This window comes from Gaeumannomyces tritici, assembly GCF_000145635.1.
Source record: "Gaeumannomyces tritici R3-111a-1 unplaced genomic scaffold supercont2.3, whole genome shotgun sequence".
NCBI classification, from domain to species: Eukaryota; Fungi; Ascomycota; class Sordariomycetes; order Magnaporthales; family Magnaporthaceae; genus Gaeumannomyces; species Gaeumannomyces tritici.
The window spans coordinates 3,337,431-3,363,049 of NW_008804547.1; the positions used below are offsets into that span (position 1 = coordinate 3,337,431).

The 25,619-nt window shown below is 58.4% G+C and overlaps 11 protein-coding genes across 11 annotated transcripts; 7 read left to right on the plus strand and 4 right to left on the minus strand.

Annotated features, from left to right (window-relative positions):
- Positions 1 to 167: 167 nt before the first annotated feature.
- On the plus strand, positions 168 to 2,872 carry GGTG_06229 (Delta(24(24(1)))-sterol reductase). Its single transcript, XM_009224045.1, has 3 exons — positions 168 to 414; positions 494 to 2,231; positions 2,322 to 2,872. Exons 1-3 carry the CDS (start codon positions 383 to 385, stop codon positions 2,331 to 2,333), a joined length of 1,782 nt encoding a protein of 593 aa, XP_009222309.1. The 5' UTR covers positions 168 to 382; the 3' UTR covers positions 2,334 to 2,872.
- GGTG_06230 (V-type proton ATPase proteolipid subunit) lies at positions 2,688 to 4,329 on the minus strand. The gene is made up of 5 exons (XM_009224046.1): positions 4,094 to 4,329; positions 3,925 to 3,937; positions 3,665 to 3,794; positions 3,282 to 3,545; positions 2,688 to 3,212 (listed from the first exon to the last, which is right to left on the minus strand). The coding sequence occupies exons 1-5, from the start codon at positions 4,111 to 4,113 to the stop codon at positions 3,145 to 3,147; spliced, it is 495 nt and encodes a 164-aa protein (XP_009222310.1). The 5' UTR covers positions 4,114 to 4,329; the 3' UTR covers positions 2,688 to 3,144.
- A 177-nt stretch (positions 4,330 to 4,506) lies between these two features.
- On the plus strand, positions 4,507 to 5,439 carry GGTG_06231 (ribonucleoprotein-associated protein). Its single transcript, XM_009224047.1, has 3 exons — positions 4,507 to 4,700; positions 4,766 to 4,986; positions 5,099 to 5,439. The coding sequence occupies exons 1-3, from the start codon at positions 4,679 to 4,681 to the stop codon at positions 5,234 to 5,236; spliced, it is 381 nt and encodes a 126-aa protein (XP_009222311.1). The 5' UTR covers positions 4,507 to 4,678; the 3' UTR covers positions 5,237 to 5,439.
- Positions 5,440 to 6,194: 755 nt separating this feature from the next.
- Positions 6,195 to 9,836, plus strand: GGTG_06232 (hypothetical protein). The gene is made up of 3 exons (XM_009224048.1): positions 6,195 to 6,681; positions 6,781 to 8,635; positions 8,724 to 9,836. Exons 1-3 carry the CDS (start codon positions 6,474 to 6,476, stop codon positions 9,577 to 9,579), a joined length of 2,919 nt encoding a protein of 972 aa, XP_009222312.1. The 5' UTR covers positions 6,195 to 6,473; the 3' UTR covers positions 9,580 to 9,836.
- On the minus strand, positions 8,434 to 11,151 carry GGTG_06233 (hypothetical protein). The gene has a single exon (XM_009224049.1). The coding sequence runs from the start codon at positions 11,008 to 11,010 to the stop codon at positions 9,811 to 9,813; it is 1,200 nt and encodes a 399-aa protein (XP_009222313.1). The 5' UTR covers positions 11,011 to 11,151; the 3' UTR covers positions 8,434 to 9,810.
- A 992-nt stretch (positions 11,152 to 12,143) lies between these two features.
- GGTG_06234 (transketolase) lies at positions 12,144 to 15,519 on the plus strand. Its single transcript, XM_009224050.1, has 6 exons — positions 12,144 to 12,853; positions 13,041 to 13,087; positions 13,161 to 13,256; positions 13,345 to 13,429; positions 13,536 to 15,200; positions 15,265 to 15,519. The coding sequence occupies exons 1-6, from the start codon at positions 12,800 to 12,802 to the stop codon at positions 15,379 to 15,381; spliced, it is 2,064 nt and encodes a 687-aa protein (XP_009222314.1). The 5' UTR covers positions 12,144 to 12,799; the 3' UTR covers positions 15,382 to 15,519.
- Positions 15,520 to 15,908: 389 nt separating this feature from the next.
- On the minus strand, positions 15,909 to 16,557 carry GGTG_06235 (hypothetical protein; the record flags this gene model as incomplete). Its single annotated transcript, XM_009224051.1, has 2 exons — positions 15,909 to 16,176; positions 16,220 to 16,557. The coding sequence occupies 2 exons, from the start codon at positions 16,555 to 16,557 to the stop codon at positions 15,909 to 15,911; spliced, it is 606 nt and encodes a 201-aa protein (XP_009222315.1).
- An 841-nt stretch (positions 16,558 to 17,398) lies between these two features.
- GGTG_06236 (hypothetical protein) lies at positions 17,399 to 19,323 on the plus strand (the record flags this gene model as incomplete). Its single annotated transcript, XM_009224052.1, has 3 exons — positions 17,399 to 17,509; positions 17,581 to 18,045; positions 18,199 to 19,323. 3 exons carry the CDS (start codon positions 17,399 to 17,401, stop codon positions 19,321 to 19,323), a joined length of 1,701 nt encoding a protein of 566 aa, XP_009222316.1.
- Positions 19,324 to 20,363: 1,040 nt separating this feature from the next.
- On the plus strand, positions 20,364 to 21,339 carry GGTG_06237 (hypothetical protein; the record flags this gene model as incomplete). Its single annotated transcript, XM_009224053.1, has 2 exons — positions 20,364 to 20,602; positions 20,970 to 21,339. 2 exons carry the CDS (start codon positions 20,364 to 20,366, stop codon positions 21,337 to 21,339), a joined length of 609 nt encoding a protein of 202 aa, XP_009222317.1.
- On the minus strand, positions 21,206 to 24,049 carry GGTG_06238 (hypothetical protein; the record flags this gene model as incomplete). Its single annotated transcript, XM_009224054.1, has 4 exons — positions 21,206 to 22,391; positions 22,473 to 23,463; positions 23,804 to 23,872; positions 23,981 to 24,049. Coding segments are annotated over 4 exons (1,646 nt in total), but the record flags the coding sequence as incomplete, so codon positions are not given.
- A 408-nt stretch (positions 24,050 to 24,457) lies between these two features.
- Positions 24,458 to 25,464, plus strand: GGTG_06239 (hypothetical protein). The gene is made up of 2 exons (XM_009224055.1): positions 24,458 to 25,050; positions 25,122 to 25,464. Exons 1-2 carry the CDS (start codon positions 24,665 to 24,667, stop codon positions 25,324 to 25,326), a joined length of 591 nt encoding a protein of 196 aa, XP_009222319.1. The 5' UTR covers positions 24,458 to 24,664; the 3' UTR covers positions 25,327 to 25,464.
- The last annotated feature ends 155 nt before the right edge of the window (positions 25,465 to 25,619 follow it).

Consider the following 25,619-nt stretch of genomic DNA (forward strand, 5'->3'; position numbering starts at 1 on the left):
AGCGAAGGGCGATTCACTCATCGCGACTTTCAATAAGGCGAATTGGAGCTGGTGGGTGGGCCACGCAAATTAAGTCGGGTCGGTCAGCCAATAAAATCCATGTAAACAGGAGCCACCAGTGGCCAGGCGACAGCCCGAAGCGGCCAGCGTACCGTCGATGGGCATAGAAAAGATCGGGGGTTCAGCTGGGCCCGATTTCCGAGGCTCGAGGGGGGCCTGCTGTCCTTTACTGGTAGCTTGTTGGTCCCAGAAAACGTGGGTGCCCGACAAAGGTCGACGCTGGTCGCTTCGTGTCTCTCACAACAGAGATATATACAGAAATTAGCACTCTAGGCTGTCTGCAGTGCTGAGGCTCGACCGAGCTTGCACAACGTTGCCCAACATGTCGCGCTACTCGCTCAGGGAGACTCCTAGGTAAGTATCGATGCCTCCGTCATCCGCGAGACGGGCGAGGCCGGTTAGCTAACATGGGAGGACTGGGCTGGTGCTGTAGGAAGAAGGCGCTCTTCGAGGGCATGGTCGAGACTCCGGCACGCCGCTCCACGCGCCGGAAGTCGCAGCCCCCGGACGGTGACACGAGCTCCGCCGCCGAGAGCGACGCGCCCGCCACCAAAACCCGCCGTCGAGGCATTCCCAAGTTCGTTGAGCATATTGAAGAGACCGAGGAGTCCGAGGTTGGCTCTGTTGTTGGCTCCGAGTCCTCACCACTCGCCTCGTCTTTCAGCCCGGCCGAGGTCAACGAGCCCGGTCTGCGGAAGCGGATTAAGGAGGAGCCCGCGGACGATGACGCCACCCTCAGGAAGGCCAAGCCAAGTAGCAACGGGAACGCAGGGGTGGCGCCCCAGGAGAATAGCAAGGGCAAGACCGAGGGAGAGCTGGTGGCCGACGGCTGGAGGCCCGGCCTCGACCACCGCATCGACTACTCGGGCGTCAAGGAGTTCGGCGGCTCGCTGGGCACCGGGGCCATGATGATCGGGTTCCCGACGCTCATGTACTACATGTGGATCGGGGCCACGTACTACAACGGCAAGGCGCCCGCCCCCGCGCCCGGCCAGAGCTGGGAGGACTTTGGGCGCCACATGGTCAACCTGGCCTATACGGGCGCCTTCCCGCACGCCAAGGCCTGGGCCATGTACTGGATCTTCTTCGTTTTCGAGATGGCGCTGTACTGCCTCGCCCCAGGCATCTGGGGCAAGGGCAAGCCGCTGGCCCACGAGGGTGGCAGGCAGCTCGACTACTACTGCTCGGGCGTATGGAGCTGGTACATCACCATGGCGGCGGCGGCCGGCCTGCACTTCTCTGGCGTCATGCCGCTCTACACCATCATCGACGAGTTCGGCCCCATCATGAGCGTCGCCATCCTGTCAGGCTTCCTCGTCAGCATCGTCGCCTACTTCTCGGCCATCTTCCGCGGCAAGCAGCACCGCATGACGGGCAGCTTCCTTTACGACTTCTTCATGGGTGCCGAGCTCAACCCGCGGATGTTCGGTATCCTCGACTTCAAGATGTTCTTCGAGGTGCGCCTGCCGTGGTACATCCTCTTCCTCACTACGTGCGGCCTAGTCTCGCGCCAGTACGACCGCTACGGCTACGTCTCGGGCGAGGCCTGGTTCCTGCTCATGGCCCACTTCCTCTACGCCAACGCCTGCTCCAAGGGCGAGGAGCTCATCATCACCACCTGGGACATGTACTACGAGAAGTGGGGCTTCATGCTCATCTTCTGGAACCTGGCCGGCGTCCCGCTGACCTACTGCCACTGCACCATCTTCCTGGCCAACCACCACCCGGACGAGTACCGGTGGAACAGGGTCTTCCTCGGCTTCCTGTTCGTCGCCTACCTCTTTGTCTACTGGGTCTGGGACTCGTGCAACTCGCAGAAGAACCGGTTCCGCGCCATGGAGCGCGGCCACATGGTGGTGCGCAAGGCCTTCCCCCAGGTGCCCTGGCAGACGCTGCACAACCCCCGCACCATCCCGACCAGCACCGGCAGCGCCATCCTGGCCGACGGCTGGTACGGCCTCGCCCGCAAGGTCCACTACAGCTGCGACGCCTTCTTCGCCATCACCTGGGGCCTCGTCACGGGCTTCGGGAGCCCCTTCCCCTGGTTCTACCCCGTCTTCTTCTGCAGCATGATCGCCCACCGCGCCCACCGCGACATCCAGCGCTGCCGCACAAAGTACGGCGACGCCTGGCTCGAGTACGAGAGGACCGTCCCCTACCTCTTTATCCCTGTGAGTTTTTCCTCCACCCCCTCCGATCCTAATCATTTTCAACTTTCTTTTTTTTTTTTGCTGATCGAGGCCTGCCCTGCCCAACCACAGTATGTCTTCTAAACATCCCTTTTATCTGCAAATTCCCGAGACTTCCGACCTCCAGCTTGGCCCCCCCGTCTGGGAGCCAAACCACCACTTCATCTAATGCCCACCTTCAAACTTTCTTGTATATAAAAAGTTTGAAATTTTCTACAGCTCTTTTAGTACATAATCATGACGGCTGTCTTGCAGGGTTTGGTCTGGAATACAAAAATATGGGAGCATGGGGGTCTGTGGAGGCGCTTTGGCGGAAAAGAGCAAGTGGGCTCATAATCATGTTCGACAAGCTGTCGGACGCCTTTTCTCATCATCAACTCGAGGCGAATTGGTGCTGCGGCAGCCTTGATTGCCTGGTAATTTCAAATTGGTGCACCTCGTCACCATAAAGCAGACCAGTTTCGACACCTTGGCTAGTGTATGCAAAATTTTGAGATTGGGAAAACCCTAGACTATACAAACTCTTGCTTGCCCACCAATAAGTCCAAGATGAACGCAAGACGAACCCAATACCACCCAAAAGCACTGATTGTATGAAAAGATTTGCCGATAGTACATGTATGACCGCACCAACGCATCCATTAACTGCTTAACGATGCCAACCCTGACCAGAAAACACTTTTGTCCGCAACTCGGCGTTCTGGTATCTTCCCCGTCCATTTCCTCGTGCAAGATGCTTGATCAGCGAGGAAACAGTATGTCGTTCTGTTTGACGGCAGTCAGACGCCGGCAGATGAATAATCCAACCAAAGCTGTTTGAAGCTACAAACTGCTCAGACATCCAATAAACTGCAACATTGGCGTGTCTGCACTTGCTCTCGGGACGTGTGCTCGCTTATTGGCACTTGACGCCGACCGTGGCCTTGGAGTTCATGAGAAGGGCGACAATCAGTCCGTACAGACCTAGAGGGTTTTGTCAGTTGTGCAATCAGGTAGGGACAAGATAGAGGATGAGGAGTCATCATGTCGTACCCAGAACTTCGGCGAAAATGAGAATCAGGATCATGCCGACGAAGAGTCTAGGCTGCTGGGCCGTGCCGCGCACGCCAGCGTCGCCGACAATACCAATGGCGAAGCCAGCAGCCAGACCGGCAAGGCCGACAGCCAGACCAGCACCAAGCTGAATGAATCCGGTGTAGAGGGCGTATTCATTCTGGCTCAGGTTGTCCGAGATCAGGACGGAGACGACCAGGCCGTATATACCAATGATACCGGCCATAATAACAGGAACGATGTCTGAGCGAGAACAGATGACGTGTCAGCAAGTGGGCATGTGGACTTGGATGCTGGCAGTCTCAATGAGACGGGTTGCCAGGGTCATAAAGGTCATGATCTGTCCGCCGAGGGATCCTCACTCTTGACAATCAGGTCCGGCCGGAGGACACCCATAGCGGCGATACCGACGCCAGACTTGGCAGTTCCGTACGAGGCGCCGAAGCATGTAAAGACGATGGCAGCCGTGCAGCCCATGGCGCCGAAGAAGGGCTATTCATTGTGTCAGTACGTGTTGGGCAGTCTGCTGTGGAACTCTGTCGGGGCTGGTTTCGGAATCGAGTCGCCCATTCGACGGTCCGCGGGAGCGCAATCGCGACGAGTTCCATCGGGAAGTACTAACCGCGTACGCCGGGCTGATAGGACGGATCCGTTAGCAATTGTATCCTGTAGGGATCGGGGGGAAATGCACGACCAAATGCTGTGATGGAGTCGGGCTCGGAGTGCAGGATCATGGCCGAAGCTCGGGGGTTCGGCAAACGTCATTTAAAAGGAGGCGCGGAAACACTAACCAGAGTTCTGTGGGAGACATTGTGCTGAGGATGTGATTGAAAGCTACAAAAGGAAGTAGAGTCGACCGGCGATTCGATCAATGGATGGCTGAAGGCGATGGCGGTGGACGCGATGAAGGCCGGCGGGCTGATAGCGTTGTTGTGTTTGGCGACGAGTGCTGATGGATGGAGGTGTTTCCAGGTTGGCCAAATAACTTCCGGGGCGAGTTTTGCTGCGAAAGCTTGGGGGAGCAACCGCTGCCCATTGTTAGGTAATCACGCACGTCCCGAGGTCCGCGCTCGACAAGGGGTGACGGCACTCACTAGCTCTGTCAGGTGATGTGGCGCACGCAGGCCGTCGAAACAGAAGAGCGCCAAGCCAGTTCGTCGGCCCCACATGAGCGGGAGCTCCAATGCGGGCGCGAAGGTGAAAAAAAAAAAAGTCCGGTCGGAATGGTTTCTGTTTCCCATCGCTATCCACACGTCAAAATCTGGTCTTCACCATCAACGAACAGGGCGAGCCACAGCAAGGAACCCTGGGACGTTTAACGCCTTTGCCGCACCTACGCTCTCTTCCCCTCTTGATATCTCTATTCCAACGCAGTCATGTCTGCCAACGAATCTGCTGGTGCGTAACCTCCCTCCGACAGCAACATGAGTTCTAGGCAGCTAACCAACCGCCGCTCGTCATAGCCTGGCCCCTGGCCGATGCCGCCCTCACCCAGGAGATCCTCGACCTAGTCCAGTCGGCGAGCCACTACCGCCAGCTCAAGAAGGGCGCCAACGAGGCTACCAAGACTCTGAGCCGTGGTGTTTCGGAGCTTGTCATCCTGGCAGCCGATTGCGAGCCGCTCGCCATTCTTCTCCACATCCCCCTTCTGGCCGAGGACAAGAACGTGCCCTACGTCTTTGTGGTGAGTTTCGGTCCGGCGAGCTCGCCTATACTGCCCCTCGCTCGCGTCACTAGGATACTCTCCACGCGCATTTGCTTTACAGATAGCTGACTGCTCCTCCCTCTTTCTGCAGCCGTCGAAGATCGCCCTCGGCCGCGCCTGCGGTGTTTCCCGCGCCGTCATCTCGGCCAGCATCACCAGCAACGAGGCCAGTGACCTCCAGGGCCAGATCCGCGCCCTGAGGGACAAGGTCGAGCGCCTTGCCATCTAAGTCGATTCGGGTATAGATAATCTGAAAGTCAAATAAAAGAGGAAAAACAAACTGAAATCATATTCCTTACCGAGAGGTGGAATTACAAGCGAGATGTGGATATTTCTTGGGGCTTTTGGTTTAGCACCCATCTAATACAACACATTGTGCACCAGGTTCTTATATTTGCGCCTTGGATCTTTACTGTGTATGGCAGTATATCACGAACTTGCTCCTCTATTAGTGGCCCGACTGTCTGTGGATACATATTTCTCGGCTAGGAGGTACACCAGGGTCGGCAATATGCTCAAGGCCTATTAAGGCTGTTACTCGCGACAATAACTGCCTGCTCTGGTCGTCGATCAAAACTTGTACGATCTCTGTGGTGCCTTGTTTTGATGACAAGCTTCCGGATCCCTATTCGCCTAAGTGCTGTTAGCCGATGACTTCGGAATGGGCTATTAACCGACGTTGCCACCGTCGCCCGTCGTTGAGTCTAGATTCTTCAAGTAGAGCTTGGGATATTAGGTAGGGGAAAGGCCACAGGCATAACGAGGGGGCAGCGCCCGACGTTATGCAGAGGCTCTGCCTTGGAAATATACTCCTTAGCCCCTTTATTCTCTTCAGCAAATCTAGTTACTCACATCCGATGTCCTTGCTATCTATTGGGCAGCTCTACGCACAGCCCGAGATCCTTTTTTCTCCAGGCCCCAATCTTGCTTCAAGCTAAGCAAAGAGTGGCGAGGTGACATTGGCCAGTCCTCGCGGTATTGGGCAGCAGATATCACATATTGGTCATGTGAACCCAGCCCGGTCTTGGACCTGCCAAAAGCGTGTCATGCACTAGCAATCGCATGCACCAACCAATAGGCAGGCAGGTGAGCCTGCACTTCCACTTGGGGAAAAAAGGGCACCCAGCAGCTGGAGCGCAGCGCACGAATGACGCAAGTCCCTGTGCCCCGCCATCTGCGCTGAGTGATGAGAGATGTAAGGAGAAAAGTCCCATCGACCCGAACCGCGGGCGCTCCGTGGGGGACCCCTCAGATCTTGATGGATCGGCGATTCGTCCGATTTTATCTTCTGCCGCGAATCTGAACGTCGTTCCGTTCCCCCATCGTTCGCATTACTCTTTTTCGGAACGTGCGGGGGTTTCTTTCCTTTTTTGTGAACATCTTTTTATGTGATAATACCCCTACCCATCGGTTGCCGCCCCTTTCGTGCTCCTTGTGCGACAGTCGCCGCCGCCGCCGAAGCCGCCATGGTCGGCCTGGCGCGCAAGATATTAGTATCCGCGGCTGTAGACGGTCTCGTCTTGCAGCCGCTATCGTCCAAGAAAGACCCCCGGCCACCAGCCTCTCCGGTGAAACTCAAGTACGGCGATGCGACCGTCTCTCACGCCTCGAGGGAGGTTCCCGGCGATGCAGTGGCCAAGCCCAACGCCTCGTTCGAAAGCTTCGGCATCATCGGTCTGTACCCGACCCCTACTTGCGCCTCCGCCAAGGAATTAGAACTGACCCCGACTTTCACATCTCCCTTATTCCATCCTGTTTCTTTCTCCCGTACAGGTCTCATAACAGTCCCGCCGCACAGCTACCTCGTAACCATAACCCGCCGCCAGCAGGTCGCCTTGGTGCGCGGCAGGCCCGTCTACGTTGTGACCGAGGTCGCCCTCACGCCCTGCTCGTCGCAGCCCGAAGCCACCGAGGCCATCGCGCGAACCGCCGCGCACCTGAAACGGGCAGCGGCAGCCTCCGAGGCCACAGCGGCCGGCGAAAGCGCAACCGACAGCAGCGACAGCGACGACGAGAACGCGCCGCCGGCGCCAGTCGTGTCCGATGACGTCAGTGACGACGCGGCGGAGCCCGACGACAGCCGCGGCCGCCCGCGGTCCATCACGAGCATCGCATCGGATGTTATGAACAAGAGGGGCGGCTACGGCCGCTTCGCGCAGCGGTGGTTCAGCGGCGGCGGTTGGATGCAGGACCAGAAGCGGAGCATGGGCCTCAGCAACGGCCCGCCCGTCGCCCAGCAGGATGCTGCCGCTGCCGACGGGAGTGATGGAGACAGCAGAAAAGGGGGTGTGCCTAGCCCTGAAGGCCCGGCTACTGGGGACGCGGTCAAGGCAGAAGAAACAGCGCAACCCACCATGGGCAGTGCGGCGGCCTTGTTGCCAAAGCTGTTGCGTACCACCCAGATTCTGTTTGGGACGTCGCGCAGCTTTTTCTTCAGCTACGACCACGACATCACCCGAAGCCTCTCATCGCAGCCTCCGAACGCGGCCCAGTCCGAGCTGCCTCTTTGTCGGAGGGTTGATCCAGTCTTCTGGTGGAACAGACATGTACTGAAGCGGTTTGTCGAAGCCGGGGCCGATGCGTTCGCTCTCCCCTTGATGCAGGGCTTTGTAGGCCAAAGAACGTTCGTCGTCGACAGCGATCCTCCCCAGGTCGACGAAGGGGTCAAGGATTCGCTTGAGATGAGCGACCTGAGGTCGAGGCCCCAGTCCGGCACTGCTTCTCCCCAAAATGAGCGACTCTCTGAGAGCCTGAATCGCCGGTCTTCTGAGAAGATCTTTGATATCACCATAATATCGAGGAGGTCTGTCAAGCGGGCTGGCCTGCGCTATCTGCGGCGCGGTGTCGACGACAACGGTAACACGGCCAACTTTGTCGAAACAGAGCAGATTCTGTCGCCTGCCGAGGGCAGCGCTGCGGAGAAGACATGCTCATTCACCCAAATAAGAGGAAGCATCCCGCTCTTCTTCGTCCAGAGCCCCTATTCCTTGAAGCCGGCACCCGTAATCCAACATTCCCCCGAGTCCAACTACCAGGCTTTGAAGAAGCACTTCTCAATGCTCAAGACGCAGTATGGCTCGCTCCAGGCTGTAAATCTGGTCGAAAAGCATGGCATCGAGGCTTCTATTGGCGAACAGTACGAGAAAGGCGTTCAAAGATTAAACGAGGAAAGCGGCCCCAGCGAAGGTGTTCCGTTCGAGTGGTTTGACTTCCACTCCGAATGTAGGGGAATGAAGTTTGAGAACGTGTCGAAGCTCGTCGACATACTTGGAAAACAGCTTGAGCGCTTCGGAAGCACTGTCGAGGTCAACGGAGAGATTGCTTCGCGACAGGCTGGCGTCTTGAGGACGAACTGTATGGACTGCCTCGACAGGACAAACGTCTGTCAGAGCTCGTTCGCCAAATTCATGCTGGATCATCAGCTGAGCCAGCAAGGCTTCGACATGTCTGCTCAGCGAGATCAGGAGACGGCCTGGTTCAACACGCTATGGGCAGACAACGGCGACTCCATCTCGAAACAGTACGCGTCGACCGCGGCTATGAAAGGAGACTACACGAGGACCAAGAAGAGGGACGTCCGCGGGGCGCTGACAGACATTGGTCTGTCGGTCAACCGCCTGTGGAGCGGGTGAGTGTTCCAATATGGATTTCTTCCTGCGCATTCCTATGTTCGAGACGAAGCGATACAGCGGCTTATCTAACAGAGAAAACAATAGCATGATAAACGATTTCTTCGTCCAGACGACAATAGACTTCCTTTTGGGGAACGTCACCGCCATGGTGTTTGATGAATTCGAAGTCAACATGATGTCCCAGGACCCGGCAGTTTCAATGCAACGGATGAGGGAGCAGGCCATCGAGCTGTGTCAGAAGAGAGTTGTGGCTGACGAGAAAGAGGAGTTCATCGACGGCTGGACAATGCTGACGCCGCACACGTCCAACAGCCTGACAGCCCAGCCATTCGAAGAGGCTGTCCTCCTCCTCACCGACGTCGCCATGTACCTGTGCAGGTTCGACTGGAATCTGGATAAGGTCTCCTCCTTTGAGCGCGTCGAGCTAGCGAGCGTGAAGAAAGCCACGTTCGGAGCGTACGTCACGTCCACCACGGCGCCGTGGCAGCTGGACGAGACAAAAAACCAGGGAATCTTGGTGACATATAAGCCGTCAACAAAGGACGTCATCCGCGTCAACACCCGGTCCTTGTCGGCGTCCTTTGGAAAAATGGATGACAAGGACAAGGCCCCGGACGCGCCAGGACCGGTAGGGCTCGCTGGCATCCTGTCCCGTCGGCCCGCTCCGCCAGCGGAGAGGAAAATCGCTCTCAAGGCACTCTACTCCCTATCATCACTCGCCGAGTCGAGCGGGGGTAACGGCCTCACTGAAATTCAGCAGGTGGTGAGCATCAGCGCCCAGCTCGAAAGGCTCATAGCCCTCAACACGCCCATATCAGCAGGCTCCAAGCGGGAGAGCATCCTTGAGAGCGGCGATATCATCTCGGCCGCTGAAGCCAAACGAAACGCGGGGCTGCTCGAGCAGCTTGGGTATTCGATCAGGAAGCTCGTGTGGGCTTGATCTGCATCTTGGTTGGTTGGTTTATGTAGGGTGCCCAGGTGTAATGGACCTCGTTCGACTGGCTAAGGCGACTTTGGCTTGAATGAAGACGGAGCGGCGGCGTCTGGGGTTGATGGGTGCAGACGCCGATGACATGGGGCGACGTTCTTTCAGTGATATCCAGTAGAAAGGTAATATAGCAGCAATAATTTCTTGCCGCAGGCTGCGCTGCAATACACATTATCTCTTGGATCACACCGGCTTCGAGACACGATATAGGTGCAGCTGGTAGCGCATGTTTTCTAGAGGGATCGGATAGCTCAGGCCGGTAGGGAGACGGAACCATAGCGAGTCGTGAGACTCAAGCTTGACCCAATCCCAATCCTCGGCTTCTGAAAGCACCTTGTTGAGGAGCCAGCTCATGGGATAACGCTTGGACTCCTTGCCCACCACGGCCTCCGAGTAGCTGCCGGGGCTGTCGATGACGAGCAGCAGGGACCCGGACGGGACGCTCGCCGAGAGGTTGAGCAGGAACGCCGTCGTCTTGCCGATGCCGCCGCCGGTGAACAGCTCGTTGAGGGTGAAGAGCAGCGTGACCAGGCACGGAGGTGAGGAGGAGGTGGTGGTGGTGGCCTCCTGCCCCGCCGCGCCCGGAAACAGGGCGCCGTAGCCGGCGGCGTCCAGCGCGAGGGCGTCGGCCCGGACGAAGGCGGTCTTGAAGCGCGAGGGCTCGACCAGCGCGCGGTTAGAGGCCCTGGCCTCGGCGCTGGCGTACTTTGACAGCGTCGGCGGCCTCGTGAGGCCGGCCGCGAGGGCGTCGACGACGGAGCCCCAGGGGCCCGAGTCGAGCAGCACGACAGACCCGGAGGCGGCGGGCCGCCGGCGGAGAAAGGCGGCGAGCGCGGCCACCTCGGCGGCCCCGCCGCCTATAGCCAGCGCCCTGAGCTCGCCACCGCCTGTGGAATCCTTGCTGCTGCTGCTGCTGCTGCTGCTGCCACCCTCCCCGTCGTCGTCGTCGTCGTCGTCGGCACCATCGAGCGGCGGCGGTCGCCGTGGGGACAACAGCAGCAGGCCGTCAAGGTGCGTGGCGACGCCCGACAGCGCGTCGGCGTAGCACAGGGCCCTCGTGGGGCTGTAGCGGGCGGCGTAGACGCGCAGGTTGGCCTCGGCGCCAAAGGCGGCGTCGAAGTCGCGCTCAAACAGGGCCTGCTTGATGGCCTGCAGGGCCGGCGCGAAGGCGTCCGAGGCCAGCTCCGCGGCGAACGCCTCGGCGAAGACGGCCAGGATGCGCTTCTGGTCCGGCGTCCCGACGGCGGGTCCGCCGCCGCCATCCTTGTCCGCGGCGACTGTCGAGGAGGTTAATTTGCCGTGCCCCGTCCCGGCCTGCTTCTTATTGCTTTGTGGCTTGGCATGACTGGGGGACGCCTTTTTCCCCGGCTGTCTCTTTGCCATTGGTGTTAAAGGCTTCGTTGAGTGATGTGCTTTCAAAGGTCACACTTGATATTGAGTGGAATGTGAATAGCTTCGACAGTCGGAGGAGAGAATTTGATATTCGAAAAATGTAACCCTAACCCCTTGGAGTGGCTATGGGCTCTCAGCCATCAAAAATTAGATCCGCCTCCCGCTCCGGATAGAAGTCCGAATATTTATATGTAAAGCTAAAATAGCAAATATTTAGCCCGTTATCGCTATGCGCTTCTGATTATCTAGTGCTGGAAGGGGAACACTAGATCGAGCCTGCCACGACGAGCAAATATAAACGCTGCAATTCCGGCGACTGTAGCCTGTCCTATGCGTCTATTTTTTATCCTACTTTCTCTACTCCTTCTGATGTCTATAGTTTACTCCAAGTGCACATTTTGTTCGAGGAGCGTGCCTGCCTGTCTCTCTTTTCGACATGAGTTCTGGTTGGAGCGCATAACTTCTATGTGGCGCCTCCGCCAATGGGACTGTTGGTTCCAAAGGCGTGGACAGGGTCCGTCTGTCTTGAAATGTTCGGCGAGGTACTGTGTATGCAAGCGCACGGTAAATCCGTGGCTGACGGAAAACAATTGACCTGTCTTCGGGTCTGTGTTATCCTCAACAGGCACCCCCTATTTGGACTGTCACGGAACTTCCATGAAAGCCCCTTGGGTAAGCAAGGCTGCTCGAGTTGGCAAAAGGAATGCCTCCATGACACAAATTCACCGTCAGGGTCCATCACAGCCGATTCGGATGACCTCAGCGGGTCTGGTGGCGGGGCTCAATGATACACACACCTGTTCCCAGCGAGCTAGCACGGGAGGTCCCACACCCAGTATCAACCAGCATTACGTTAATGAAGTACTATTGCGGTGTTTTCAGCTTTCGCTTTTTCGAGAGAGCGAGGCCGGAGATGCCAAAAGCATGGCGGCGCCGGGCACCTAGTGAAAGCCGGAGATGCAAATGATAGCACGACGAGTAGGTATTTTGCACAATGGCATCTATCTCCTGGTTTTCCGTGGGCGTATTGTAGCACAAGACCCCTCATCTGTTACCGCTTTGCACGGCAAGAGCAAGCCATGGAATCCACCATTATGACGGCTTGCTGAGTGAGCGACACCAAGCATGACACCAAGCATGACCTAGCAGGGTGTGCTATGATTGATCATCGTCGCGGAGGATGTCTTCTTCATCAATCCATGCTCAGGAGGCTAAAATCCGAGGGTCTCAAAAGCTGCCGCGGGGTTGGCGGGGCGTCGGTTTTTGCCAGTCAAAGCTCGTGGTTGTATCATGATTGGGTCATGACCAGGTCTGGGCGGCGATGGCTGCATTATTCAGGCCGGCAATGGGCATGGGTGGCAACGGCTCCCGTCAGGTAACAACGGTGCGCGAATTGGAATTGCAACGGAAGCCACAATTCGACTCGCAACACAGAGGTCGCTCGGCTGGGTCGGCGACACGCCCTGGTGCTACAACACCAAGCTGCCAAGGAGGGGCAGCGTGGGAGCTCAATGCCCGCAAAAAAAGCTCCTGCGCGGAGGCGACCCCCAAAAAAAGTGACCCCACCTCGGAGCCAGAAACGGTGCCAAAACGCCTCAACGTAGGTGCGTCTCAACAGTACCCGGCCATAAAACCTGGAGACCAGACATCACCTTTCTCTCGGCCCTCTCGCCGAACTCTCCTCTCCCCACTGTCCACCCATCCTCCCCAAATCTGTCCGGTCTCTGAGGAAGAGGCTACCCCTACCGCAACACCTGCCAGACAACCTTGACCAGCAATCATGGGCTTCACCGAGACGGACAAGCTCTCCATCAACACCATCCGTGTTCTTGCTGTAAGTTCAACACACCTAGCTGTTGACCAAGCACCGCTGGAGGTGCATGGAGTAGAAGTAGCGGCTAGATCTTTCCTCCAACACCATCATCACCTATACCCCCCATCCCCGACGATGCTTCCCAAGCCCGGTCAGGGATCAAAAAACGATGGACAAGAGCAATGCTAACACGGTCGCCCGATAACAGGCGGATGCTACTGCCAATGCGAACTCGGGCCACCCCGGTGCGCCAATGTAAGAACCATACTCCCAGATCCCACTCGCTCACATCATTTTATCGCTAACGACATGCTTCTCTCCTGAATAGGGGCATGGCGCCCGTCGCCCACGTCGTCTGGGACAAGTTCATGAGGTTTAACCCCAAGAACCCCAAGTGGCTGAACCGCGATCGTTTCGTGCTGTCGTAAGTTGAATCCCCAGAGACTTCTTGACATCCCTCGCTTTTAGAAATATAGAGAGTTTGCTGACTTGTCTTCCCCTGTTTGCTATAGCAACGGCCACGGTTGCATGCTCCAATATGCTCTGCTGCACCTGTTCGGCTTTGCCGTCTCCATGGACGATCTGAAGAAGTTCCGCGTACGTACCTCAGCCCTGCCCCCACGAAGCTTCAGGCAACCAGCCTCGCTATATCCCAAAGATTACTGGCAAACGGAACCTAACGTTCGGCGCAAACCCTACACAGCAAGTCGACAGCATTACCCCTGGCCACCCCGAGGCCCACGACACCCCCGGCATTGAGGTGACCACTGGCCCCCTGGGTCAGGGTATCTGCAATGCCGTCGGTCTGGCTATTGCGCAGGCGCATACCGCCGCCACCTTCAACAAGGACGGCTTCAACCTGATCGACAACTACACATACTGCTTCCTCGGCGATGGCTGCCTGATGGAGGGTGTCTCCAGCGAGGCCTGCTCCCTGGCTGGCCACCTCCAGCTTGGCAACCTGATTGCCATCTGGGATGACAACCACATCTCGATCGACGGTGATACCAACCTGGCTTTCACCGAGGACGTTGCCAAGCGCTACGAGTCGTACGGCTGGCACATTGAGGTTGTCAATGATGGCGATAACGATCTGGCCGGCATCGAGGCTGCCATCAAGAAGTGCCAAGAGGTCAAGGACAAGCCGTCCCTGATCCAGCTGAAGACCATCATCGGCTTCGGCTCCAAGCAGCAGGGCACCCACGGCGTCCACGGCTCGCCCCTTAAGGCCGATGACATCAAGCAGCTGAAGCAGAAGTTTGGCTTCAACCCCGAGCAGAGCTTTGTCGTTCCTCAGGAGGTCTATGACCAGTACAACAAGAAGGCCACTGCGGGCGCTGCTGCCGAGGAGGAGTGGAACAAGCTCTTTGCCAAGTACGGCGAGAAGTACAAGGCCGAGCACGCCGACCTGACCCGGCGCCTGAAGGGCGATCTGCCCGAGGGCTGGGAGAAGAACCTCCCCACTTACACTCCTTCCGACGCCGCTGTCGCCTCGCGCAAGCTGTCTGAGACCGTCCTGACCAAGATCGAGGCCGCCATTCCCGAGCTCGTTGGCGGCTCGGCTGATCTCACTGGCTCTAACCTGACGAGGTGGCCGGGCGCTGCTGACTTCCAGCCTCTCGCTCTTGGGCTTGGTAACGCCAGCTATGCTGGCCGCTACCTGCGCTATGGTGTGCGTGAGCACGCCATGGGTGCCATCATGAACGGCCTGGCTGCCTACGGTACCATCATCCCCTTCGGCGGCACATTCCTGAACTTCGTCTCGTACGCCGCTGGTGCCGTGCGCCTGTCGGCCCTGTCGCAGGTCCGCGTCATCTGGGTCGCCACTCACGACTCGATCGGCCTCGGCGAGGACGGTCCTACCCATCAGCCCATCGAGACTCTGGCTCACTTCCGCGCTACCCCCAACTGTATGGTCTGGCGTCCGGCTGACGGCAACGAGACCAGCGCCGCCTACTACGTCGCACTCACCTCGAAGCACACTCCCAGCATCATTGCTCTTTCGCGCCAGAACCTGCCTCAGCTGGAGAGCTCAACGATCGAGAAGGCTTCCAAGGGCGGCTACGTCGTGCACGAGGCCGAGGGCGCCAACATCACCCTTGTCTCCACCGGCTCCGAGGTCGGCATCTGCATCGACGCTGTCAAGTACCTGGCCGAGAACCACAAGGTCAAGGCCCGTGTCGTCTCCATCCCGTGTTTCGAGGTCTTTGACGCACAGTCAAAGGAGTACCGCCTCTCGGTCTTGCCCGACGGCATTCCGTCGCTGTCTGTCGAGGTCATGAGCACCATGGGATGGGAGAGGTATACCCATGAGCAGTTCGGCCTGAACCGCTTTGGTGCCTCGGGCCCGTACAAGGATGTGTACAAGGTAGGATATTACCACATTACATGCTCAACGTTATATAGAGAACACATGCTGACCCCCATTGCAGAAGTTCGAGTTCACCCCCGAGGGTATCTCCAAGCGTGCCGTTGCCACCATCGACTTCTGGAAGGATGTGCCCAACATTCGCTCGCCCATCAACCGTGCCTTCCAGCAACTCGTCTAGGCTATTCCACGAACGCTAGAGAAGGACAAGGATGCGGGCTGATTGTGATTTTTTGGAACCGCGCTGATGACGATGGTGTTCACGAGTAAATAGATCAGACTACAGACTAAAATAATCAAAAAGAGAAGTCAAAGCCAATTTTATGTTCGGTGAGTAGCGGTGCGGCCAAAGATATCCGATTATATGTGCAAGACATTGCTGCTTTGCGATGCAGCCATGTTCTGGATTTACATGCCTGACGAACTACGTACAATTTTCTTTTGACCCGGGAGACAGCAAGTTCTGTGGCGATGAACTCTTTTTGTTCCATGGCTTATGATCATGACTTAAGTAGGTGAGAGGGGAAACCGCCGCTCCACATAAAACAACCATTCGGAACTACAATTCCCATTAGAAGGGCTGGTTTCCTTTTTATAATCCGGATGGATAAGGTAGCCAGGTGGTACCCATCTAGTGAGTCAGGCACCACCTACCCAGGTACCTAGGGAGGCAGGCAGCCCAACTCTTTGGATCGACCAAGAGTGAGGTTAAGGTCGTGGTTGACCGCCCTCGGCGACCCAGCTTTCCTGGATCTGGCGACCAATCCGTTCCAGGCGGACCGTGGCGCGCCTGGCAGAGGAATATTCGTCCGGACTTGGGGCGATGATGACGCCGAGCAGCATTGGCGGAACATCGGGGGGCAAGGCGTCGGGCTCGGTCTCATTGTCGTGGGCCTGGTCGTCGGTGTGGGGCGTCTCGTAGGCTGCCCGCTGATCGCCATCATCACGGCGATCGTAATCCCCGTTTACTGCCCGCCTCGCCATCCCCGGGGATGAGTCTACTCCTCCGCTTGAGGGACCTGCCGCCGCTGTTGCTGCTGCCCGCTGGGGCCGGCCACTGCCTGCCGGGGCGCCGGGGGGCGATGGCGCCGGCCGTCGCGGGGTCCAGGAAGGTCTGGATCAGCAGCGGGCCGCGGGGACCGTACTCGACCAGGACGCGCTGCGGCGCGCCCAGGCCGAGGCGCGAGGCGGCATCGTGCACGCCCAGCGCCGAGGAGGCGAGCCTGGCGAGGGCGTCGTGGCGCGAGGAGGATGATGGTGAGGAGGACGACGGCGATGACGAGGTGACGAGCGGGGTGAGGGAGCGGTCGGCGAGATGGAGGGATAGTTGCGGGTAGTGATGAGGGAGGCTGGCCATGTTTATTTTCCGGCTCTCTGTTTTTTTTCTCGATCTGTCAATCGTCTCTTTCCAACACCCGTCCCGATGTCTGGATAATGTCAAATGGAGAACGAAAGGACTGTGCCAGATTTTCTTGATTCTTTTTCTTCGTTCTTTGTCCGGGATGACCAAGATAGATGAATAGACAGATGGATCAATGCCGGCACTGGCGCACCCTGTTGTCTCCCCCTAGCATCGACAGCTTCCTTCTACTCGACCGCAGCTTCTTCCAGGGTCCTCTTTTACGTGTGGAGAGCCGGAAGGAGCAACGCTACGGGAGCAGAACTGCCAGGCATCTAACCGCGAGCAGCAGGGAGGGCACAGCTCGTATCGGCCAGTACGAAGCAGCACAAGGACGGTCCAGGGCACAGTTTTGGCAAAGCTGGATGCAATGCGGGTTTTGGCGTGATATGCATGGAAAATGCAGCGAGAGGGGATTGCAGGAATGCCATCATACCTCAGCTGGGAGGAGGGATTATGGTTGGAGCAAGGAGCACGCATTGCCGGGGCCCAGCAGGCAGCACCCCTGTCGCGCCCCCTCTGTGGCTTGACAGGGGTCGCGGCCTGCCCGCTAGCGCTTCCCCTCTACGGCCCACCAGCGGGTAGGGTGTGTTTTGAATGCTGCGACACGCGGGCGATGCTCGATTGGGCTGGGCTGAGGCGGCTGGCAGAGAAGCCAACTTTGTCACAAGCCCGCCGCGAGATGCGTCAATGCGTCAAAACATCAGCCTCGCGCCACGAACCATCACCGCCACGACACGCCAGGAATTGAGCCCGCCCAGCCAGTACCGCATTGATCGGCCGGCACCGAACCGTAACCATGGCTGACGCAGATGAGAAGGCCAAGGCGGAGCGGCTGGCCGCAGCGAAGAAGCGGGCGAGTAACCCCTGTCCCCACCTCCCCACCCAATATCCGAGTCGGCGGCCGACGGTTTTTCGGGGTTCTTCTAACATTGACCAAGCTTGCCGCCATGTAGGTCGAGCAAATGAAGGCCAAAAAAGGCCAAAAAGGCCGGCGGCTCGTCAAAGAAGGCAACCGAGGAGGAAGCAGCCCCCAAGGAGAAGAGCGAGCCGCCGCCCGCAGAGGCCGCCGCCGATGACGACGGCGGCGTCGTCAAGGAGGACGACGACGAGGCGGAGGAGGCGGCGGCGCAACCGTCGGCCGCTGAGCAGTCCAAGGCGCGCTCCCTCTCGTTCCGCAAGCAATCCCTCTCGGCCGGCACCGTGCCCCCTCCCCTCCCCAGCCCCGGCCTGGGCGAGTCGGCACCCGAGATCTACCGCAAATACGTCACGCGCATAGAGGAGCTCGAGAAGGAAAACAAGCGCCTGACCAAGGAGTCGGCCGACGCCGAGAAGCGCTGGCAAAAGGCCGAGGACGAGCTCGCCGACCTGCGCGACGGCGAGGGCGACGATGCCGCCGCTGCCGGCAAGGGCGCGGGAGGGTCCGACGGCGAGGTCGAGAAACTCGTACGTTTTGTCACGCGCCCGCCTGACTGCCTGCCACTGCGCCCCACGTTTACTCTTACGTTTGCGGGTGCTTTGCGGGGACTCCTATGTTGTGGTATCGGTGGTTCGCGGGCGGAGCTACGCTAATCATTGTGTAATCGCTTGGGCAAACAGAAAGCCGAGATTGCCTCCCTACAAAGGCAAAACGCCCAGCTCCAGGCTCGACGGCACGGGCACTCGCCCTCCATCTCGGCTGGCACACCGCCGCAGGAGCTGACGGAACAGCTAGCGGCGCGCACGGCCACGATCGAGACGATGGAGCTCGAGATGTCGCGGCTGCGGGCGCAGGTGGAGCGGCTGTCGTCATCAGCCCCGGTGTCGGAGCAGGTGACAGCGCTGGAGGAGCGTGCGGCGCGAGCGGAGCGGGCGGCGGGACAGGCGCAGCGCGAGCTCGCGGACCTGAAGCGCAACCTAGAGCGGGCGTCGGAGAAGGCGGTGCGCGAGGGCAGCGAGCGGGCCAGCGCCGAGACCAAGGTGCGCTCACTCGAGCGCGAGGCGGCAGAGGCGGCCGAGCAGCGCGATCGCGAGGCCAAGCGAGCCGAGGCGCTGGAGAAAAAGGCGACGACGCTGACGACGCTGCACAAGGAGCAGGATGCACGGACTCAGGCGCTGCGGCGCGAGAAAGAGAAGGCCGAAAAAGACGCCACGACACTCCGGGAGCGGCTCGAGACGGCCGAGGCTGAGCTGCTCAAGCTCCGCAAGCGTGAGGCCAGGGATTCGGGCGGCACCGACGACGACGCCGTCGACGAGCTCGAGGCCGAGGGGCGCGCGCCGCTCGAGGCCAAGATCCGGCAGCTCGAGGCCGAGAACACGGAACTCAAGCGCGGCATCTGGCAGGAGCGCCGCAGGGAGATGCAGGTCGGACCCGACGGCGAGACCCTCTTCACCGAGGTGGAGCTGGGCAGCGCCGGGCCCCTCTCGCCCTCCCAGAGGCGGGGCCCGGGCGGTGGCATCGGCGACTTCTTCGCCAGTGGCATCAACGCGCTCACGGGCGCGGGCGGCGGCCACGTCCCGCACGCCGGGCCTGAGGATGACAGCCTGCTCGATGACGACGACGACTTTGAGTTTGACGAGGCGGCCTTCCGGCGGGCGCAGGAGGAGGACGCCAAGAAGCACCTCGAGCGCATCAGGGAGACCAAGCGGGGGCTCAAGAACTGGGAGGGCTGGAGGCTCGACCTGGTCGACGACCGCAACGGGAGCGGCGGCGGGGAGGGGTACGGAGAGATCTTCGAGGTCTGAAGGGGGCTTGCGCAAGGCTGCCTTGCTCATCCTGTCTGCTATATACCGGAGTCACTGCTATAGACGCCTCGCATACAACCCATTTACTGTCCGAGAAGGCGCGCGCGCGTGCGTGTCCTCGTGATAGCCATACCCCCCGGGACATGCACCAGATGAGCATGGTTGGCCTGCTGCATAGCCGAAGCCTTGACCTTGCCCAGGTTGCTGCAAACATGTGATGATGCTGATAGCCAGTGACAAGAGGAGATACGGATACCATCCAAGACATGCCCGCCTGGGAGGTGGGGAAGTTGATGTTTGCCTGGGCCAGCGGACAGGCAGAAACGTTGGCTTTTTTTTTCGACAATGATCTTTGGGGGGTGGCAGTGACGGTGATTAGGAGGGCATCCACGGCGATGATGTGTGGAGGGAGATAAGCCACCAAGAACACCTAACCTGATGGGCCAATCCATACCATGGAATATGTCTCGCAATGCATTGGGCTCTCTGCCTAACAAATCCACCTACATGGGAATGTAGCAACTTGATTGTCCAAACTCTTCTTCTCCTTTCGCTTTGCCGAGCAAGCCAATTATCAACCCCCGCACTCCCAACAGCCCTGCCGGCGCCGTCGGGGTCCCAGGAAGCGCCCTTGACCCCGCTAGCGAGCGCGAGGCTGTGGCTGTGTGCATTGCGTGTGGTTCGGACTCGCATAGAAGCGCGGCCGCATACCGGGCCGCGTCCTTCCATGGATTCCATTACGGGTGTGGTTCGAATTCCGCGCCGCCCCCGCCCGCCCGATTTTGTGCACTTTTTTTTTTTTCGTTTTGTCATCAATGCATGCATCTTTGGAAGGCTGGTACCTGGTAGGCATGCTTGCTCTTTTGAAGGACAGGGTGGGTACCTAGTGAACAGGGTACTAGAAACACGATGAGAAATACGATGAGGAATACGATAAGAAAATCGACGAGAAATATGATGAGGAATACTGATGAGAAATAAGGAACCTAAAGAGTGAGGAACAAAAAAAGCCTTCAGGGCGTGTAAGCGTTACTGTCCACATGGCCGCCGTGGCCGCCAAGATACCTGGGATGCCTCAGGACAGAGCACCCGCCCAAACCAACAGGATTGCCTGCCTACTCGTGCGGGCTGAAAGCGCCCGCACTTTAACCGCCCTCGGGTTAAAATACATGCCTAGAGGTACCGACCTACCTACCTGGTGCCTAGCTAAGGTCCTGACCAAATTGGTAGATCACATAGGTGCCAGGCACCGACATACCCATGCCTACCTACCCACCAGGTTAGCATGCAGCGTATTGCGGCCCCTGATCCACGGCCCATCAGCAGCCCCCCCGGGCCGACCGACGTCCCTCGCCCAGAGCCCCGGATTCGACAGGATGGAAACGGTCAACCTAAAGCTGGCGCCTGCTGCCCCGGCGCTTCCGTTCTCTCACATAAAGTCCCGCGCCTCGTGCCCGTGATTCGTGATGCGTACGTGCCCGTTTATGGTAGTGGCGTCCAAAATAAGACCTGTCATCCTGCAAGGGGCAAAAAAAACAAAAAAAACATAAGGCAAGTACGAGTCGAGGCATGCGAGGCGGATGACGTCCTCCAGGCACCAGCGCCTCATCCTTTTGCGCCACACTACCTACAATGATTGGTCCCAGGGAGTCATCCGGATCAGAAGCTCGTTTTTTGGTAGCCAACGAGATCATCAAGCAAAAGTGCCAACTCAACCCCGCCTTGAAACGCGTGGAAGAAAACGTGGCAGACAAACCGACAAAAAAAACGTCCCGTGTTTCGTGCCGCAGTCCGCCGGAATCTCCGATGGGATCGTGGGGGGCCGCATACTTACCCGGATGTACTGGTGCTAAGCCGCATGTGTGTGCCTTGGTTTACGGAGCCCGTTTTTATACTTGGAGGGTATTGCCAATAATATGGAATTTATGGTACATCCTATGTACAATCCCATGCTGGGCACCAAAGAAGAAAGAAGGGGGGGTATTGTGTTGCGAAGAATGGCGCAACAGAGAATAAGGAAAAAGAAAAAGAAAAGAGGATGAACAAAATCGTTAGGATAGAAAAAAGGGTGTCAAGGATGTGTTGAAAAGGAGAGAGGGAGCCCAAACGCCGCTTCATAACAGGATGCAATGTGAGATGCAACGATAAGGGAGGTGGGAGGAGTGTTCCAATAATGTACGTGTAAAAAGGAGTGCACGCATCGCGCGCACCCGTCAACTCCAATCGTTCGTGTTCTCAGAAGAAAAAACGTTGAAATCATGCGTCCGTCTCCAGTCTCATAATGTCTAAACCCAACCGTGTCCCACCCAACGCCGCCCGTAATCTATAGAGAAAAGGAAAAAAAAGGGGGGGAAAGGGGCAAAAGGACGAATAAGATACATGTATAGAAATGGTAGTAGAGAAAGCAAAGAGGCGCTGAGGATAAAGGTGGCGACAGGCGCCATGAGATAGAAGAAATGGCGCAATAAAGCACGTGATTCGAACGTGGCCTGCGCGGCGAAACCAGAGTGGCATGGTTTGGGTGGGAGGAAAATCTGCCTGAAAAAGCCCCTCACTGGAGGATTTCGGGGCTCTGCTGAAGATCGGGGGTTTGCCGAAGCTCGCGGATCTGCTGTACCATGTCCTCGATCTGCCGGCTCTGCATCTCGAGCTGCAGTCGAAGCTCGTCGTTCTCCATGCGAGTCTTCTTAACCTCTGCCCGGAGGTCGGCCAGGTCGTCGTCCGCGGCATCTCGCTTCCGCTTGGCCGCGCTACCGGGCATCGCGACGCCGCCTGCTGCCGCAACCTCGCTTGCGGCGTCGTCTGTGTCGCCGCCCGCGTTGGAGGGGGACCCATTTCTATGACACCTGCGAAGATGCTCGTTAAGGTTCTCCTGTCGCGAAAAGCCTTTGCCTGTGTGCCGCTTGCATGTCGGATGTGGGCAGTTGAGAGGATTCTTTGGCCCCCCATGCTTGGCGTGTACCTCGCGCTCATGCCGTAGCAGGCCCCCAGAATATGTGAACCCTGCCAGTTTCTCACATCCTTCGGCGAGGCACTTGTAGGGTCTATCGTGCTTGTCCATGTGCTTGCTGTGGAAAGGAGAAATATGATGTCAGTATGCAGCCATGTGGGAGAGATAGGGGGGGAAAATAAATCACACAAAGACTTACTTCCATTCGCACTTGCGACCAAACTCGCGCACATCCTCCTGGCAGCCCTCCCAGGTGCAGATAAACTTCCCTGTCAGGTTCTTGGTAGGCTGGCGCTCCGGCTTGGGTATCAACTTGATGCGGTGGTTGCCGTTAACAACTTGCGGCGGCGGCGAGTCTGGCTTGTCGGCGGCGAGCACGGGAAGGTCGGGCAGCCCATGCACCATCTGCAAAGTCGGCTCCGACTCGACCATGCCTGAGGATTGCGCGGCGTAGCCATGGACAGCAGCCGCCAGCTCGGCTACGTCCGTCTCGTCGAAGCGCGAGGACTCGTCGGGCTGCATATCGTCGTGCAGGACACCGTGCACCTGGTGGACGTTCTGCATCTCGTGGACGACGTCGTGCACTTCGTGCACCTCGTGAACCACATCGCCGGCGTCGCCATGGCTCTGGTGAATTCCATGTACGCCATGTACTTGGTGCGCCTCGTGCATCTGGTGGTCAGGGTGGACGTCGTGAGGCTGTGTGGCGTCTTGCGGCTCGGGAACATCGTGGACAGCCTGGACATCATGGACAGGGTCCGATTTGGGGTCGTGCATCATGTCTTGCTGTGCTTCGGCATGGCCTTCGGGGTGGACTTCGGGGTGGATGTCGGCGACGTCATGGACAACTGCGACATTGTGGGCGACAACGTGCACGTCGGCGCCCACGTCGGGTAGGTCGGGGGCCTCCCCAATCGGCGGATAGTTGCCGTCGGGGTGGAACATGCTCGCCCTGTGTTCGAAAACGACACTCATGGTTCCCAAGAGCGCGTGGGCGTGCTGGCCGGTGTCGGAAGGGTATTGGCAGGCGCTCTCTGGGGGGCCGGGGTGCTCGGGGCGTGTGTCGGAGGAGTCGGGGCGGACCAAGTCGCCAGAAGGCGGTCGCGAGCTAATCGAGGCGGCTGCGGAGGTGTGGGGTTCGAACGAGCTACTGGCGTGTGGGCTCGGGCAATCGTGGGCGCGAGGGTGTGCTATATGAGAAGCATGGGAATCAGTTGGTGCGTCCCAAGGCAACCACCCCGACGGCCTTGATGCTGTGAGGCTGATGTCTGATGTGCTTCCACGCCGCGCTGACTCTGAGCGGTTGACAAAATGGGCCGCCACCACATAACAAAAGGCCCGTGCGCACTGCGCCACAACGTTGAGAGGTGTGCCTGTAGTCACAGCCTGGGCTTGTGAGCTTGTGGGGTAGAGAGCTTCACACCCCTGCGGGCTCCCCGGCGGATTTGCCATTGCACCAGCAACCAGCCCAAGAATCCGGCAGCCTCGGGGAACTATTGCTTTGCTGCCTTTTGAGGCGCACACACGTACCTGATCCGCCACGCTCGTCCAAGAGGCCTCGTTTGTCCTCCAGGCCTTCGAGATTGTTCAGGAAGAGCACTGCTGCCGTATTAGTAGGTTTTCGGACATGAGGCTGATGACTCTGTTCCGACCCCTCAAGTCCTCCAACGCTGGTGGCCGCGCAAGGTCGTAGGAGGTGTGACTCACCGATAGGGCCGTTCTCAGGACAGGCACTCTTTCGCCTGAGGTCATCATGTGACGGGTCGGAGTCCATCTTGCTGCCGTTTAGGTTGTGTTGCCCACTCCGAAAGTGACTGGATCGGCAACCAGTTCGTCAGCCTTGCTCAGCCGTCAGAAAGTTGTGCAAAGGTCACGAGGTAGCTGTCAGGGATTATGCGCCGGCGACAAGGCTAGTTGGCCCGCGGGTTGCACAAGTCCTACCGATACTGAGCTCCTTTTCAAGTAGTGCCGTGCCGTTGGCTCATCTGCTTGGGGAGCGGCTGTTGGGAGCCGGATAGCGTATGCTGAAGCTTGTTTTTAAACACAGCCTGTGGGTCTAAGTTGGGGGTTCTTAGAATTGTAGCCCGAGACTTTGTTTGGTGTCGCTTTTTGCAGCTCGAATGTTCGTAACCGGGGTGCACGGCAGATGCCCGGCGGGAACAATAAGAAGAATGGAAACAAAAAAGTTGATAAGGAGCGTTCGGTGCCGCCTGGGCACTGTGGGAAAGACTGCTTTTCCACGTTTCTCTTCGGAATCAAGAAGGAACGGATTGCGGCGCGGCTCGCACGCCATCGAAAAAAAAAAGCTCAATATTGTAGGTTCGCCTAGGAAAGTACCATTGATGAAAGAGTTCGCGGGAGGGCTCCAGGACTAGGTTCTGTAAGTTTCGGATGATGTTACCGCCTGTGTATAAAAACAGGCAGCATGAAAAAGCCTTCCTCTCGAGACAAGGGCGCCCCCAAGAGCCTCGGGGAGGCATGGCCATTAACAGAGGCCGCATGGTTCATGACCAACACAGCAGCCGCATGCTCGGTCAACACCATGAGCGGCCCAGTAAAGCGGGCGATACGCCCGGAGCCGTGCCAACACGCGCTTGCATCGAGCAGAGAAGTTGTGAGCTCAGGCTCCGGCAGGTGTGCCTGCTGATTGATAAGAGCGCAACGGGTCCACACTATGGAGAGGCACGTCGGGTGCCTGGGCGCCTGTTCACGGGCACTGCTGCCTCACGGCCCGTCACCCGCGAAGCCAACATAACAGCAGCCGCACATACATATGGGTAGGTAGGTAGGGTAGGCCGTGCAGGTATTTGCATCCCCGTAAGGCTGCATATGCCCCGTCTCCGGACAGCCAGCCGACTGGGGCAACTGAGGCCACCCCCCATGGAAGCGACGACGTGGCAACGGTGCCGCAGAGACCGAAAGGGTTGCACGATCAACTACTGGCAGTTAGCCGAGGGGGATCTGGAACGACGCTGGAGGAGTCATACCTTCCCACTGTTGTGACTGCGACAGGTGATAAAACGCCAATCCTAGATGAGGAGCCACATGGGTGAATGCCGAGCCAGATCGCAGGTGCACTCGATGTCATCGCGTTGGTTCCCAATTCGAGACAGGTCGGCCATGGTTACCTGATCTGCCTGCCTGGGTAGGTACGGTACCTACCTAGTAGGCACCTAGCCTGGACCTGAAAGCTCCGCAGTGTCCAGCCGCGAGAGCAACGGAGAATCGGCAAGGCGCTCACCGATGGGAGGTTCGGCGTGAGGGCGGGCAGGGGCAATAAATCAACCCACCATCACGGGCTTGCGATCCCAATCGATCAATCAATTGCCCCAGTGGTAGACGGCGA